The 15,438-nt window shown below is 36.9% G+C and overlaps 1 protein-coding gene across 6 annotated transcripts; it reads right to left on the bottom strand.

The window, feature by feature from the left end:
* Positions 1 to 6,570: 6,570 nt before the first annotated feature.
* LOC115995821 (angio-associated migratory cell protein-like) lies at positions 6,571 to 11,734 on the bottom strand. Of its 6 annotated transcripts, none has more exons than XM_031236654.1 (13): positions 11,520 to 11,734; positions 10,685 to 10,769; positions 10,400 to 10,595; positions 10,236 to 10,301; positions 10,033 to 10,071; positions 9,209 to 9,328; positions 8,908 to 9,053; positions 8,679 to 8,826; positions 8,500 to 8,583; positions 7,997 to 8,121; positions 7,794 to 7,852; positions 7,264 to 7,366; positions 6,571 to 7,112 (listed from the first exon to the last, which is right to left on the bottom strand). In XM_031236654.1, the coding sequence occupies exons 3-13, from the start codon at positions 10,503 to 10,505 to the stop codon at positions 6,885 to 6,887; spliced, it is 1,224 nt and encodes a 407-aa protein (XP_031092514.1). In that variant the 5' UTR covers positions 10,506 to 10,595; positions 10,685 to 10,769; positions 11,520 to 11,734; the 3' UTR covers positions 6,571 to 6,884. The 6 variants fall into 6 exon arrangements, with proteins under 6 accessions (XP_031092514.1, XP_031091755.1, XP_031091055.1 ...); XM_031235895.1 differs by having other exon boundaries at positions 10,400 to 10,579; XM_031235195.1 differs by having other exon boundaries at positions 10,400 to 10,562.
* Between the last annotated feature and the right edge of the window lie 3,704 nt (positions 11,735 to 15,438).

Here is a 15,438-nt window from a genome sequence, read left to right as displayed (position 1 = left end):
TGGTAAAGAAGGGTGGGAGGTGCTGTTCAATATGTTGAGTCATCCACTAACTTCAATACTCAACTCTATGTCGTGTGCTCAACTGGACAACTCTTCGAAGGTCTTCAACTTAATCCCTTGCAAAATGTAAGAGAGTTTGAAGTACATGCCTTGGATGCACATCTCGATTGGAAAGCTTTACAATATTCTTTCTTTGTAATTTAGGCACAGTTCCCTTCATCTTTCAATGTAAGCACTGAAACATTCACCTTCCCACTGACGGGTAGTAGTAAGCTCTAAGAAACTTATCGTTATCCGTGTACTATAGAAGTAGGTTCAGAACTTGCACTCCATATCGTGTCAACTATTAATATAGCCAACTTCAAGATCAATGTACCAATCAAAAGCGGTACCCTTTAGAAAACAAATAAACTGCTTCACCAACATATCATATAAGTCCCTGAGTCATTGTAGGTTTCTACAAAGTGGGCAATGTGTTGTCAATGATTCCTCTTGCCATCAAACTGTTGGAACTTAGGAGCTTGATAGTCGAAGGGCATCTTTAACTCCTCAATTTCTTGTATGTAGGGCTTGTCATAAGTATATGATGGTTTTGATGATTAGCCAATGGATGCTTGTAGCATGTTCATAAGATTCAGCTTTGCAAAGTTTTTAAGACATCTTTCCAAATTGGCATGCATCTTCCTTGAACAACAAGCGAGTTAGTGGCAGAAAGAAGTCAACATAGAATATTGGTCGAAGGGCTATGCTGTTTATCCAAAATATCTTGTTGTTTACAAGATTTCTTTGTTGTAAGTCTCTTTGTCTCCAAACTCTAACTATCTTAAAGGCTATAGGAATTGGGAAAGTCATCATTCATTCTTTATCTTTATCCAATGTCCTTTACATTCTTGATTGTCCTTTCAATTTGATTTCAATCAATAACTTACTCTCTTAATTGCATTTTTACTTTTTCTTATGAATTTGTGGTTGTTCAGGACTGACATACAAGGGAGACAATTGCTACAAGGTATGAATCCCGATGACTTTATCACCTACTAAGTTCTACCAATGCCAAAATAACTTACAATGCTACTATTTCACATCTCCTTAACCAGTGTAGCTTAGGACAACCTAGACTAAATAAATTAAGACAACTTGTTCCTAGTTTGTCAAATTTAAAAGCTATATAGTGTGAGTTTTGTCAACATGGGAAACACTCAAGAGCCTCATATGAGTTATGATGGCAAATACCAATTTTTTTTAGTTTACTCTGATGTTTGGGGACCATGTTGAGTTTTAACCACCTTTTATTTCTCATATTTTGTTGTCTTTATTGATGATTTCTCTTGGTGCACTTCAGTCTTTTTAATGAAACATCATTTTTAATTATTTGATGTGTTTAAAAAATTTTACAATGAAATGGCTTGTACTTTGCTTATTCATAACAAGGTTCCTAAGAATTTTTTAGGGATGCTATACTTCACTCTTGTTATCTCATAAATCTAATGTGTTCTTTAGTGTTATCTCATAAACCGAACGTGTTCAATCTATTTTGCAAGGAAAAATTCATCTCAATATCTTACGCCCACATGAACCTCTCCATAAGCCCCATTGCAGATTGTTGAGTGTACTTGCTTTGTTTATGATTCTTCCCCAAGGCGTGAAAAACTTGATGCCAAGGCAATAAATTGTGTTTTCATGGCATATTCTTGCTTCCAATGAAAAGACATTTTATTGCCTTGAAGAGAGGAAAAGTTGCAGTTTTGGGGAGGTGAAGAGTCTTTCTTTATTGAGTAGGCCGAGTAGCTTAATAGGCCGACATACTTTTTGGGTATCTTTTAAGTCTATATATATTATATAATCTCAAACTTTGAATCAATCAAGAGGAATAGAGCATTGTTCTTCACTTCTAAAGTATTGTTTAACAACCTCATTCCCTTATGGCTACTTGGTGTACGGGAGGATTCAATTCTGTTATTAATTCCTATTGCTATAGTTCATGTTTGCACAGTCCGGTCCTTGCACCCTTTTGGTCATTTTACATGTTAATCGCTAATCTAAACAACTAATTTTATCAAACATCTTTTTACAAACAGCTAATATATTCGGCTGGTCAAACCCACTAATATAATCCATTATTTGATAACCGCTAACACAACCCGCTACTGCTAACCACTAACGGCTGATAAAGCAAACAAGTCCTTATCCTTGGATCAATCCTTTGTCGTTCAAGGATATGACGTTGTTTCTAAAGGCATCAGTTGACATCTATGCATTCAACTTTGACACCAGGAAGGCCAAACTGCTCTGCCCTTATTCTGCATACAGGCCCAAGGACTACTACGAACTGGTTCCAAACAATGTAAGCTAGCAGATAAGGTCATTGCTCGACGACAGGATAACCACATTCTCCGGGAGAAAGTTATAAATTAAGAACACCTTTCTCAACTTTGGTGAAGTCCCTATCCACACTTATGTAGTTAACAGCTAAAATCCTGACCAGAGATTATTCTTTTAGTGCCATAAATATAAAGCTAAACAATATTGGTAAAGTACGTACCCGAAGTTCATCTCCAACAGCAATACAAATATTTACATTAAATAAAAATACCCCATATCAAAAAAAAAAAAAAAAGTTCTGATATTTAATCAAATGAAAAGTAATTCATGTAAGCAATATGCCATTTCAAATTCAACTCAGTTTACTGCATAATACTGTGCATAAAAGAAAGAAATAAAATAAAAGAGAGGACAAAAGTTCATGCATGGTTGTATATGATTGGAGAGAAAATGGGAAAAGCAGAGTTCTTCTACAAACACACCAGGGGCAGGGTATTATTACAGGGCTGGTTCAAACATTTTGAAGGCCCTGGGCGAAATTAAAAAAAAATGGGCCCTATATAAAAAATTAAAATTAAAATTTAATAATACTAAAAAATAATAATCTCAAATAACATGAAATACATTTATTTTCTTTAGATTGTTTCAAATTTTCATTAGATTATTCTGTTTTTTTTGAAAATTTTATTTATAAAAAGAAAACACCTGAATATTTTTAAAAAGTTTTCCTAACCACAATTTTGTGGGAGCCAGCCTAAGAGAAATTGTCATTTGTGAGAATCAAACCCACATTCTCTCAAAATTCTTCCTCACAAAAAAAACTCATTTACCACTTAAGCTACCCCATTAGGTTGTTTTCTAATATAATTATAACCCTATAATATATATGTATACATATACATATATATGGATGGGCCCCTTCTAGCATGGGGCCCTGGGCGGTCGCCCAGCCCGCCCGTGCTCAGGACCGGCCCTATTAACAACCATATAACTAATTTCCTTTGGCTCTCAATTTCTCATCAAATAAATGACACATAAAAGAGAAGAAAGATCATATAGTACGTCTACACATTTCCTTATTTCTGAACCCTGTGTGTGTGTGTTTGAAGCATTGAAATAATTAAACTACTCTTTCTAATCAAGAAGCTAAGGTTATTGTTTAAAACTTAAATTCATCAATGTTCCATCACAACATGAAAATAGGAAGATAGATTAAATGGGCATGCAGAGCGACAAACAGTTGCATGCTCCATATATATGAACATGGATTATCAAGAATCAAAGAAGCAATAAGAAAGGGAAAATGTGAGAACAAGATCAACCTTCTAGCTTCTGATTCCTCATTTTTCAGGTAAATAACGATAGAGAGATCAACACCAAAGATCATAAGTTAGTGTATTTTCATCCATGTGTTACACGTGCAATGCATGTGCATTTCATGTGTGATGCACAATAAAAGTTTTTATTATCTATTTAGATAATAAAATTAAAGAAATTATAAGAATGGAAATAAAGTCGTCTACTCTTTCTTTATGATCAAGAAGGTTTTTGTTTAAAAGATAAATTCATCAATGTTCCATCACATGCAGCGTGAAAATAGGAACATAGATTAGATTAAATGGGCAGAGCGAGAAACACTTGCATGCTCCATATCAACATGGATTATCAAGACTCAAAGAAGCAATAAGAAAGAGAAAAGGTGAGAACAAGATCGACCTTCTTGATAATCCATGTTGATAGAGTGGATTTGTTGAGGGCTAAACTAAAATATCATCTTCTATATATGTTCTAATTCTCTGTCCATGTCCAAGTGCGCTTGCATTATCAGTCCAAAGCATAATAAAAACAATAACTTTTTTTTGGTTTTAAGGGGGGATTGTATAGGATATTCTCTCCCTTTAGTGATGTGTCTTGTGTTTACTTACCTTGTTATCCTTTCTGTCTAACCATCTCAACCAATCAATAATCCCTACACAAGAGAAACACACGGATGAGCATCATCTTGTTGTAGAACATGCAATTAATTTAATTTGCATGTCAGAAATTCGTTGTGTGGCAAGGATACCAAATTCAAAATGGAAAGATCACCCCTATTGTACAGATAGGACTGTGAGAAAATTTGAATTCTGTACTGGTGATCATGTTGGGGTATTAGCCGTAGCTACTATGTCAAATCCCGCATATAACCAAGATTACGAGTCTTGCGCGTCAACCAACTGTTCTGTCAACCTGAGCGAGCCACCACAAATCTCTAAATTTGTAAAAATTAGTATTGCATTTTTTGTAAATTACACTATTTCTAGCTTTGTATGTAGAATAGTCATACTAAATCTGTATATAAGCTCGGTTAGGTTGGTCCTTCCACCACCGGCACCCTAAGCCCAGGAACAATCTCGGCATAAAGCCTTAGCAATGAATCTTTACTGCTCCTCAGCGATACCGCTTCTCAGCAATGAATATATCACGCTTCTCAGCAATGAATATATCCCGCTCCTCAATGGTGCTGCTTCTCAGTGAGGAATATATCTCGCTCCTCAGCGGTGCCAATCGCCTGTCCGACCATGAACCTTATTCCTGGTCTCCGGATTAGCGTCGATCTCTTGATCGATGCGCCCTACCACAAGCCTAATTCCTGGTCTCCGGATCAGCGCCAATCTCCTTATCAAGGTGTCCAACCATGGGCTTAATTTTTTCCTGATCCCCGGATTAACGCCGATCTCTTGATCAAGGCACTCAACCATGGGCCAAATTCCTAGTCTACGGATCAGCGCCGATCTCTTGATCGAGGTGCCCGACCATGGGCCTAATTTCTGGTCTCCAAATCCGCGACGATCTCCTGATCGAGGTGCCCGACCATAGGCCTAATTCTTCCCTGGTCCCTGGATCAGTGCCGATCTCTTGATCGAGGTGCCCGACCGTGGGCCTTACATATGATCTCCGGATCAACGTCAATCTCTTAATCGAGGTGCCCAACTATAGGTCTTACATATGATCTCCGGATCAATGTCGATCTCTTGATCGATGTGCCCGACCACGGGCCTTACATATGATATTCGGATCAACGCCGATCTCTTGATCGAGGTGTCCGACCATCGACTTTATGTTTGATCTCCGGATCAAATCCGATCTCTTGATTGGAAGCCCGACGACGGGACTTATGTTTGATCACTTGGTCACATTAAAAAACCAATCGCTTGATCGGTAGCATTCAATCCCTCTAATCATGTTAAAGGTCCGGTCTCTTGATCGGTAAATTTAAAACCTCGTAAAACCCCAAAGTCCTACAAGTTAGGCAAATCGACCATCGATACTATTAAGTATAGTCCGATACATTGGCATCGTGAACTCGATCGAGTTACTTCCCGACCGCCGTCAAAACTGACACGAACTCGGGAGGCCATCTTATTTTGGTTCTTTGTCGGCTAGGGTATCAAGACTGTGTTTACCCCATGTACACCTTCAGATACTGGTTGTGATTTCTCTCGTCACTTACAAAAATAGCGTGTGTATGACCTCGAAAGGAATGACTGAGTGGGTGAAGTGTGATTCTCATATCAGAATGTCACAATTTTGATCGAGTTCATTGCACGGGGTCTTTCTAGTATAGTTTATTTCTCATTGAATTGGGTTTAGACCAAAAAAATCATAATATTTGAGCATATTTTTACTGCTAAACTATGCCTCCTGTATATAGGTGAGCTCAATTTGGACCATGATTTCCATTTAAATATGCAAAAAAATATATTAACATGTAAAAAAAAAAAAAGTTTGAGACTGATGAATCTCAAATATGTTATACTTTTTATGTGTCAAAAAAATGTTACTCTGTATTTTTTTTACACTATAATAACCGTACATAAAGGAATATTGATTCTTATACCAGCCAACTGTAATGCCTTATTATTTGCCGAAATTTTACAAATTACAATTTTAAAATGTCTAAGAAATCACATTAACACCCTAAATAATTTCAGATATGTAATCTTCGTAACCGACAACTAATCTGGAAGTTTATCACAGCTATAACGACCATTAATTGTTTAAAAATAAATTGAAATTAAATGTCCAATTTAACATAAGAGGGAGGGAAAATAGATGAGTTTAGCAAATTTAATACTCATGATTATAACCGTAAAAAGACTAGATGGTCTCGTGCTAAGTCAATCTCATTATATTAATAAAATCCTTACAAAATTTGCAGGATAATAATCCATTGGCTTTGGCGACACTTAAATACTAACATACATCTATCCAAAAAATTATTGCTTAAATGTAGAGATGGCCACAGTTCAATTCGAACCGAATCAGACATTGTAGCAACCGAACCAAAACAATAGAGACAATTCTAGTTACAATTCATTACTGGAAAAATAAAATAAAATAATTGTTACATTTATCCTATTTTAGAAACAGGAAATAAAATATGCAATAAATAAATAAATTTTGAATCGGCGGTTCACTCCTAAGGCGCCAAAAGCAGACCAAGCTAGATACACAGTTTTCATGATGAGATGACATTAGAGTTCAGGAAGACCCAGACTACCAATGGAGTAGGTGTTTTCTTACTCGAATGCTGATATCTCAAACACACGGGCGGTCCCGTCAATTGAAACGGAAACAAGGAATTCCCAATCTGAAGATGCAGCTAGTGATTGAATGGCATCAGAATGTCCACTAAAAGTCGCATTACAATTTCCTAAAAGGCTATCCCATACCCGTACTTTCCCGTCAACACAACCTGTAGCCACAAATCTCGATGTGCCTAGCCACAACAAGCATGTCACCCCTCCCTGCACAAATTAAAGATTAACAACAAGATCATCTACGAGAGGGATATTGCGAGCATTATTTAAACAACCGTGAACTTTACTCATACAGAAACTGCTGCCAAACGCAAGAATAATAGGATCCTATAAATCAGTTCATGTAGTTGGAACAAACCTCGTGTTCACATGTGCATCGAGGCAACCAATGTAGTACATCCCAGATAATGAGCTTCTTGTCCATGCTTCCAGTTGCAACCCAAAGAGAGCTGCCACGAGAGCTGCCAAGACAGTCATGTCAAGTTTCACCAATCATATTCAAGTCTACATTATTACTATTAATATGAAAATAAGGCCATAATGCATACCCAAACAAAGTTCAAGATTCTTTGCCAATCATAGAGTGACATTTATAAATTTAGTTTTTTTAAAACAAAGTAGGCTTCTATCGAAAGAAATTAAGCAATCCTGCCTCATCATGTCAACTATTAGTTCAACTAATGAGAAAGTATGGCTCTGTGTCTGGTCATGTTAATCTAGTACTACTAATATTTTTTGCAATTCAACCAATGAGAATATATGGTTTTGTCTGGTCATGTTTAATCAACTACTATACTAATATTTATTTTGAGGTGTTAAATAACAAATCATTCACCAAAGGCCTAGACAGAGATAGAGAGCAATAGGGGTGTCAAGACTAGGCTGCACCTTCTTGAAATTCCAATACATTCAATTGAATCTGAATGACCATTCAAAGACCTGACAACCTGAGAATTTAAAAAAAAAAAAAAAAAAAAGAGCACGTATTAGTTATTCCAGAACATGACTTCAAAAAATCCTATTCATATGAATAAATCAAAATTGGAAGGGAATGAAGGTTCCAGTGGCATTATCATGGTAGGACTCCTAACCTTCCTCGTCGCGATGTTCACAATGTGAACAGAGCTATCTTTTGAACCCGTGAGAACAAGTGTTGAAACCGTGCCGATTGCCAAGATTGCCAAGCATGTCAGCCCCTCTGTGTGATATGGATGACCTAGAATGGTAAAGATTTGTTATAATTACCAATCAGCTAACAAATCATTGGTCAATCTAGAAACAAGGCGCCTCAACTGCAAGAGAAATTAGCCGTTTGTTGCTCCTAATGATTTACCCACCTCAGCCATCACAAATTCACAACTCCACTGGAAACTATTTTTGAAACAAGAATTCAATATACGCACCCTAAGTCCTTCACACTATGTCAGTATATCATTTTCAATCAGGTGCAGTTTACGAGGTAAGGTATAACACTTCTATAGAAGGTCCTGCATACTTGGCACTGATTTTATTTTTATTTTTTAAATTATGGATTATGCAAGTACATTTACTTTTCACTCACTCAATGCTCTTGACAAATACTAATAAGATCTACCTCTCACAACATGAATGCTTTCACCACTCCATGTGTTCCAAATCCTCAAAGTTGCATCATCTGAGCCAGTACAAATCGTATTACCTTTGGCAAGAAAGGATTCAACATCAGAGTTGCACTTGGAATATACTTGCCCAAATGGAAACAATAATAAATTTCATATAACAAAATGAGCGTACCATCAGGCGTGAAATCACCACAGGTCACACTTTCTCCATGACCTGTAAGCATATTAAGAGAAGCACCCGTTTCAGCATTCCACAGCCAAACAATACCATCCTCTGAACCAGCCAAGATTAAATGCTCTGTTGGATGCCACTTGAGCCACTGAGAAACCACAATTCTCAAGTTTATAAAGCTAATTCTGAAACACAGAAATTGTTACAAACAATATGGAAGAATTTTCACCTCAATTCCCTTATCAGGACCTTCAAGTGTGCACTTCAGATTTCTGGAATCTACATCCCAAACTTTGATAAGTCCATCAAAGCTTCCAGATGCAAGCAGCTTTCCATCAGAACTGAAGGCTAAGCTGGATACTGAATCCTTGTGACCTGCAACAAGATCCCAAAATACTTCAGTAAAGAAATATCAAATAACAACCATTATGATGATCTGATGAAGGCAGATGCATATTAACAAAGCTGGCAAGCATATAAAAATGCTAGAAAATCAAACAAAGGTATAGAATCAGCAGATAGACATGTACCTTGTAACTCAAAAGCAAAATCTCCTTGACCAATTCTCCACATAAATCCTCTATCATCTCCACCCCCTGTTGCAACTAAGGTAGCATCTGTAGGGCTGCAGCATGCAGCGTAAAGTTCACCTAAAAATGTTGATACAGAAGCATTCATAATAAGAAATAGTCACATAACATAATGTACTACAAGACAGCTGATGCTGTACAAAGTGTAGACAGTGATGGAGACTCCATCAAACCCAAAAATCCGTCATGCTGAGTGTGTTCATTAAAATGAGGAGCATCAAAAAGAAAGAGAATAAGCAACAAAGAATGAACACCTCAACCTCCTAGAATGAAGTCTCTGCCAGTTCATAGTCTACTTCTATATAAAGCTCACATTTGAAGAACATGAAGTATACCAGGTCAACCAACAAATGCAGAGCAATAATGACTCCATAATAAACATAAAATTGCTAGAGGCCTCTCAAGTTTTTTGCAGACATAAAAAGTTGAACTTCAATTTAGATACCACGGATTAAGAAAGCTACAAAGTTAATCGCAGTTGGTATGCCATTAGTTGGGCTTGTGTAGCTACATGACTTCCGATGAACATTTAATTCAATTGTGATGACAAATATACTAGAATATTTACTTAAAGAATGATGATCACTTCATAATTGTATATTTAGTTCAAATAGGTGAACACTATTCTGATGAGCAGTTCTATAATGAATGGCTCATAAAACAAGAGCCAGTGCTCATTGCATAATATGAGGTTACATTGAATAAAGGTTTCCACAATCACCATCTAATTTTAATTTAAACTAATAAGCAGCAAAGTAGCCTACCACTATGACCTGTGAAAATATGCACTGAATCTTCTTCATCTGAAATCATCATGCCAAATGGATCCAGTTTAGTAATCAAGTAAAGAAAACAAAGTAAAAATGCATCAAATGAAAATCACACAAGTATAAAATCTGAAAGCAAAACAATTGGATAACCACAAAATTGAGTAAAATTAAACATAAGTTCTTTTTAAATGCAGCACCTACTGCTCCTTCAATACCATCATCCCAATCTCCATATCCATCTTCATCATCAGCATCTGGAAGCTCTATTACAATAGATAACCACTTTCATCAACCATTATTTCAGAACAGTAAAAAAAAAAAAAAAAGTGAAAAAGAGATTGGATACAAGGGAAAATTTTACCTTCCTCATCCACGGGGATTTCCTGTATGATATCGCTTTCGTCAAGAAACACATCCTCGCCATCGTCGTCTTGTTCTTCGTGGCGGTAAGGAGAGCTAGGGTTCATGGTTTAGCCTATGCAATGTTGTGCTGTAATTAGGAGTGCACAAGGTTCTGGCCGCCGCTATATATATAAGTTCCCTTAGAAAATGGTTGACTATTAAAAAAAAGCAGATACTATAGGTTTGTAGTTACCAACAAAATTTAAAAAACTAGAAACGAATAGAAAAAATTTAAAATCTTTACCTAGTAAATGCAACAGTGATTACCCAATTTACTTCCAACTAAATAAGCACCATGCGCTAGCCAACGGGGTTATGCGGGGGCCTGCCTAAAAAACATATACCGGAGCATATAATTAATTGAAGTACTACATATACTGAAACATATATCAACAAGACAACTAGGGGTGGGCGTTTCGGTCATCGGTTCGGTTTTTTGGTTTTAAAACAAATAAATTATTCGGTTTAACATTAGAATTCGGTTCAATTTCGGTTCGTATTTAATTCGGTAAGGTGTTCAGTTCAGTTTAAGACCCCAAATTTCAACATTTCCTATTTTTTGGAACATACTACCAAACAATACATATTCACATAATCAATATCCAAAATCTAAACATTATATAACAAAATAGCAATTCAAAGATCAAACATACTACTAAGTACTAATTACCAAGCATAACATAACCCGAATTCAATGTTCAAAGATTACAAACAAATATCTAAATATTAGATGCGAACCTAACAAATTAACAATTCAAACAAATTAAAATAAAAAAATAGAACTCATTCCAGTTTGAATTTCCAAAACTGGAATTAAAATTCCAGTTTACTGGAATGACAAAATTCCAGAACTGGAATGACAAAATTCCAGAACTGGAATTTCAATCCAGTTTACTGGAATGACAAATTCCAGTTCTGGAATTTTGATTCCAGTAAACTGGAATTTTAAAATTTCCAGAAACTGGAATTTTAAAATTTCAGTAAAAAAAATTAGAAATTCAAGAGCCCTAGCTAATCCTAGTAAAAATTCAAGAGACCTAAATCAGGTTATAAGGTGGAAAAGAGTCAGGCAAACATACCTCTTTGGTCGCTGGTGGCCAGGCGAGTGGTGCGGCCTACGTGACAGACTGCGTGAGTGGTGGCTGCGGCGGTGGCCAGGCTAGTCGATGGCGGAGGGCAGAGACGCCGGTGGCGGACTGCGTGAGTGTGAGAGTGTCGGCTGGGGGTGAGCGTGAGGCGTGAGACGTGAGTAGGGATGGCAATGGGTCGGGAGGCTACGTCCATCACCCGACCCACCTTTTATTTTCTCCACCCAACCTCACCCTAATCCGTATTGAGTGAATTTTTTAGAATCCATTCCCATCCCCACCGGGTGCGGGTGCCCGCTACGGGTACCCACCACTTATCAATTTATTAATTTTTTTTTCAAAAAATAATATGGAGTATCAAAATTACTTAGACATAATTAAACAATAAAATTCATTAGTTATACTAAAACATAAAATAATAGAAATATTATAATATAATAACTAAATTGTTAATTTAAAAAAATAAATTTAGTAGTTTAGATATAAAAATACTAAAAAGTTATCTAAAATTATTGAAACTTTTATAATTAACTATATACTAGTACTACTTATTTTACTATTATATATATGTATACACACATGGTGGGTCGGGTGGGGTGCTAGGTGGATNTATATATGTATACACACATGGTGGGTCGGGTGGGGTGCTAGGTGGATTTTGTACATAAAACCCGAATCCAACCCGACCCACTGCGAGTTTACATTTTTATGATCCACCCCGACCCACCACCCACTACCACCCAAAAAAACCCGATCCATGTGGGGTGGATTCGAGTGATTATCTGCGGGGCGGATTGAAATTGCCATCCCTAGGGTTGAGGTCTGATTCGTAAAAGACTTGAGAGCTATTAATTATTTAATTACTATATTATTTATAGGAATAATGGTCAAATAGGTCACCCAACTACACACGAAACTGCAATTAGACCATCGAACTAAAAAAAATGCAATTAGGTCCCTGAACAACATAAATTCATGCAAATTAACCCAAAGTGACTTGTTGACTTGATCTTCCCGTTACCAACTTTAAAAATAATATTTTAAAATAATTTTAAATTAAGTAATTAATTAAAATTAAATAAAAAAAAACAGGAACAAGTCAATTGGGTCCTTTTTTTAAATTTTAAATTTAATTTTAATTAATTATTTTATTTAAAATTATTTTAAAATATTATTTTTAAAGTTGGTAATCGGAAGATCAAGTCAAACAAGTCAATTTGGGTTAATTTGCATGGATTTGTGTAGTTCATGGACCCAATTGCATTGTTTTTGAGTTCAATGACCTAATTGCAGTTTCGTGTGTAGTTCGGTGGCCTATTTGACCCTTATTCCTTATTTATAATATATATATATATATATATATATATATATATATATATATATATATATATATATATATATATATATATANTATATATATATATATATAACCGATCGATTTACGGTTCAGTTCGGTTAAAAACCGAATCGATCGATTTCTCTAAACGTTGTATTGATTGGTACTTTGGTTTAAGACCGAACTGAACCAATTAATTCGGAGGATAGTTGTTAGGAGGAAAATAACTAGGGGTAGTAGTGTACATGTACACTAATCTATTTCTTCCCTATAGTTATATATATTGTACTAGCTCTTCATAGTCTCTGCACTTTTCATTTCATTCTGTAAGTTTCTATTGCTATCAATACAACATTTCATAGTTCTGCTTTCCTCTTGCTGTATGTGTGAACAATTGCAACATGGTATCAGAGCGCCGGTGAGGAAGCAATGCCGTCGCAGCTTCCGGCACCGGCGACTCACGCTAAGTTGCGCATTCGTCTCCGACGAAAGATCCGTAGAGGATCGTTACTCCGCAGAGGAGTAACAAAATCGAAGCAAGATTTTCTTCGTGCAATTTCCTCGTTTAATTTGTTGTCTCTACAGATCAATGAAGATCGGAGCGCAGTGCTCTTCTTCAAATCAAGTCAATCATGGAGCAGATCCGTGAAGGTTTTGAGCAAAATGCTCATCAGTCCTTTGTTTGCAATTTTTAATCTGAACGGATCCGTGAAGAGTTCGGACAGAGTGTTCTTTAATCTCTGGTTTATAGCCTTCAGTTGTAGTTCCCGAAGCAGATCCGTGGAAAACACGAGCACAGTGCTCGTTAAGAAGTTAGACGAAGATGATGATGAGGAGCTCAAGGCGGTGAATAAAGTCCAAAGCCGTCGTAGATCAAGGACGATCAAGCAGTTGGAGGCGGTCTGGGCGAGAATCAAGCAGATTGGTCTCGAATTAGGATGGTGCGAGGCAGTCAACAGGTTCCAATAGTCAAAATTGATGCAAGGGAGAGATGTACGCTGATCGGTCGATTTCCGAGAAGGAGACCGTCTCTTGAATCAATTAGGATGCAATTTCGATCCATACCTCGACTGGAATGTGATGTACAAATTAGATCGCTGGATCGACGCACGGTGTTGTTGCGGTTTGCGACTGAGGATGAGTGCAAGAGGACTTGGATGCGAAGCCATGCAGAGGTGGATGGAGTCCGTGTTTGGTTTTCTCGGTGGACGCCAGAGTGGTACGCCAAGAAGGATTCGCCAGTAGCCTTGATATGGATTCAATTGCCTTTTCTACCTATTCATTTGTTTCAATTTGATACGATTGCTGCAATTTGTGAACCCATTGGAAAGGAGATTACCCTAGGTTCTGCAACAATTCATAAAGCAGAGCCAAATTTGGCCAAAGTAAAAGTTGAGATTGATGTATCGAAGCATGTGAGTGAGAAAATATGGATTAAAATTGACAATGACTGGAGAGGTTTCTGGCAGAATATTGTAGTGGAGAAGGTTCTATCGTACTGTGGAACACCTATGAGTGTGGATAGCTGGACCAGTGATGAGAATAGTCATATTGACATTCATCCAGCTGTAAATCACCACTTAAAGGAAGGAGAAATCATAAGAATAAATGTAAAGAACAAACCTTCTACTAGAGCAGGCATGCTTTCAGCTGCTGGATTGACAAGTGGACTTACTAGAATTGGGAAATCCAAGACCCTAGGCCTTGCGCCACTACTTATTGAAGAAATATTGATCAGAACATGTCTGTTTCTTGGATTGCTTGGTGCAAACTAAGATGTTTTTTTTTTTTTTTTTTTTAATGTTTTGTGTTGAATCATGAATGAGGACTCAACGGTTGATGTGTGTAGTCATGTTTTTTAAACATTTAGGAAAGGTGTGAGAGTACTAACAATAATTAGCTGAACTAAGAAGCATTAGTGAAATATAGTGCTTACTGCTTTTGGTCTCATGGAGATTGTTTCTGCTGTGAGAATTCAGACAGCTCAATCACATCTTTATTCAACCAAAATTGTTTCTGCTGCCAAGGTTGTTTATCATGTTGATTCAAAATTTGATGAGCATAATATCCTCTATGATGTTTTGGGGCTTGATGTTGAGCATACAGACTTTACATGGGAAGATGTTATGCATTTTCAGTGGTGTTCTGCTTATGATCTGCTTGGTGCAGTGACAAGTTGGGTCTCACTTTCACTCTAAGCTGGGCATACAAACTTGCATGTTCCAGCTTACGAGAGGTGTTGGAGGATAGCTGTTAGGAGGAAAATAACTAGGGGTAGTAGTGTACATTTACACTAATATGTTTCTTCCCTAGTTATATATACTATACTAGCTCTTCATAGTCTCTGCACTTTTCATTTCATTCTGTAAGTTTCTGTTGCTATCAATACAACATTTCATAGTTCTGCTTTCCTCTTAGTGTACGTGTGAACAATTACAACAAAGTCCACCCTAGCACTACCCATATGTAAAACACCAGGAACAAACCCCTAACCCCATACAAAAAACACTCAGAACCAACACCCAAACAAAACTTCCAATAGAAAACTCCCCCCCCCCCCCCCCCCCCCCCCCC

The sequence above is a fragment of the Ipomoea triloba genome, chromosome 1 (genome assembly GCF_003576645.1).
Source record: "Ipomoea triloba cultivar NCNSP0323 chromosome 1, ASM357664v1".
NCBI classification, from domain to species: domain Eukaryota; kingdom Viridiplantae; phylum Streptophyta; class Magnoliopsida; order Solanales; family Convolvulaceae; genus Ipomoea; species Ipomoea triloba.
This window is presented reverse-complemented; position numbering and strand designations above follow the sequence as displayed.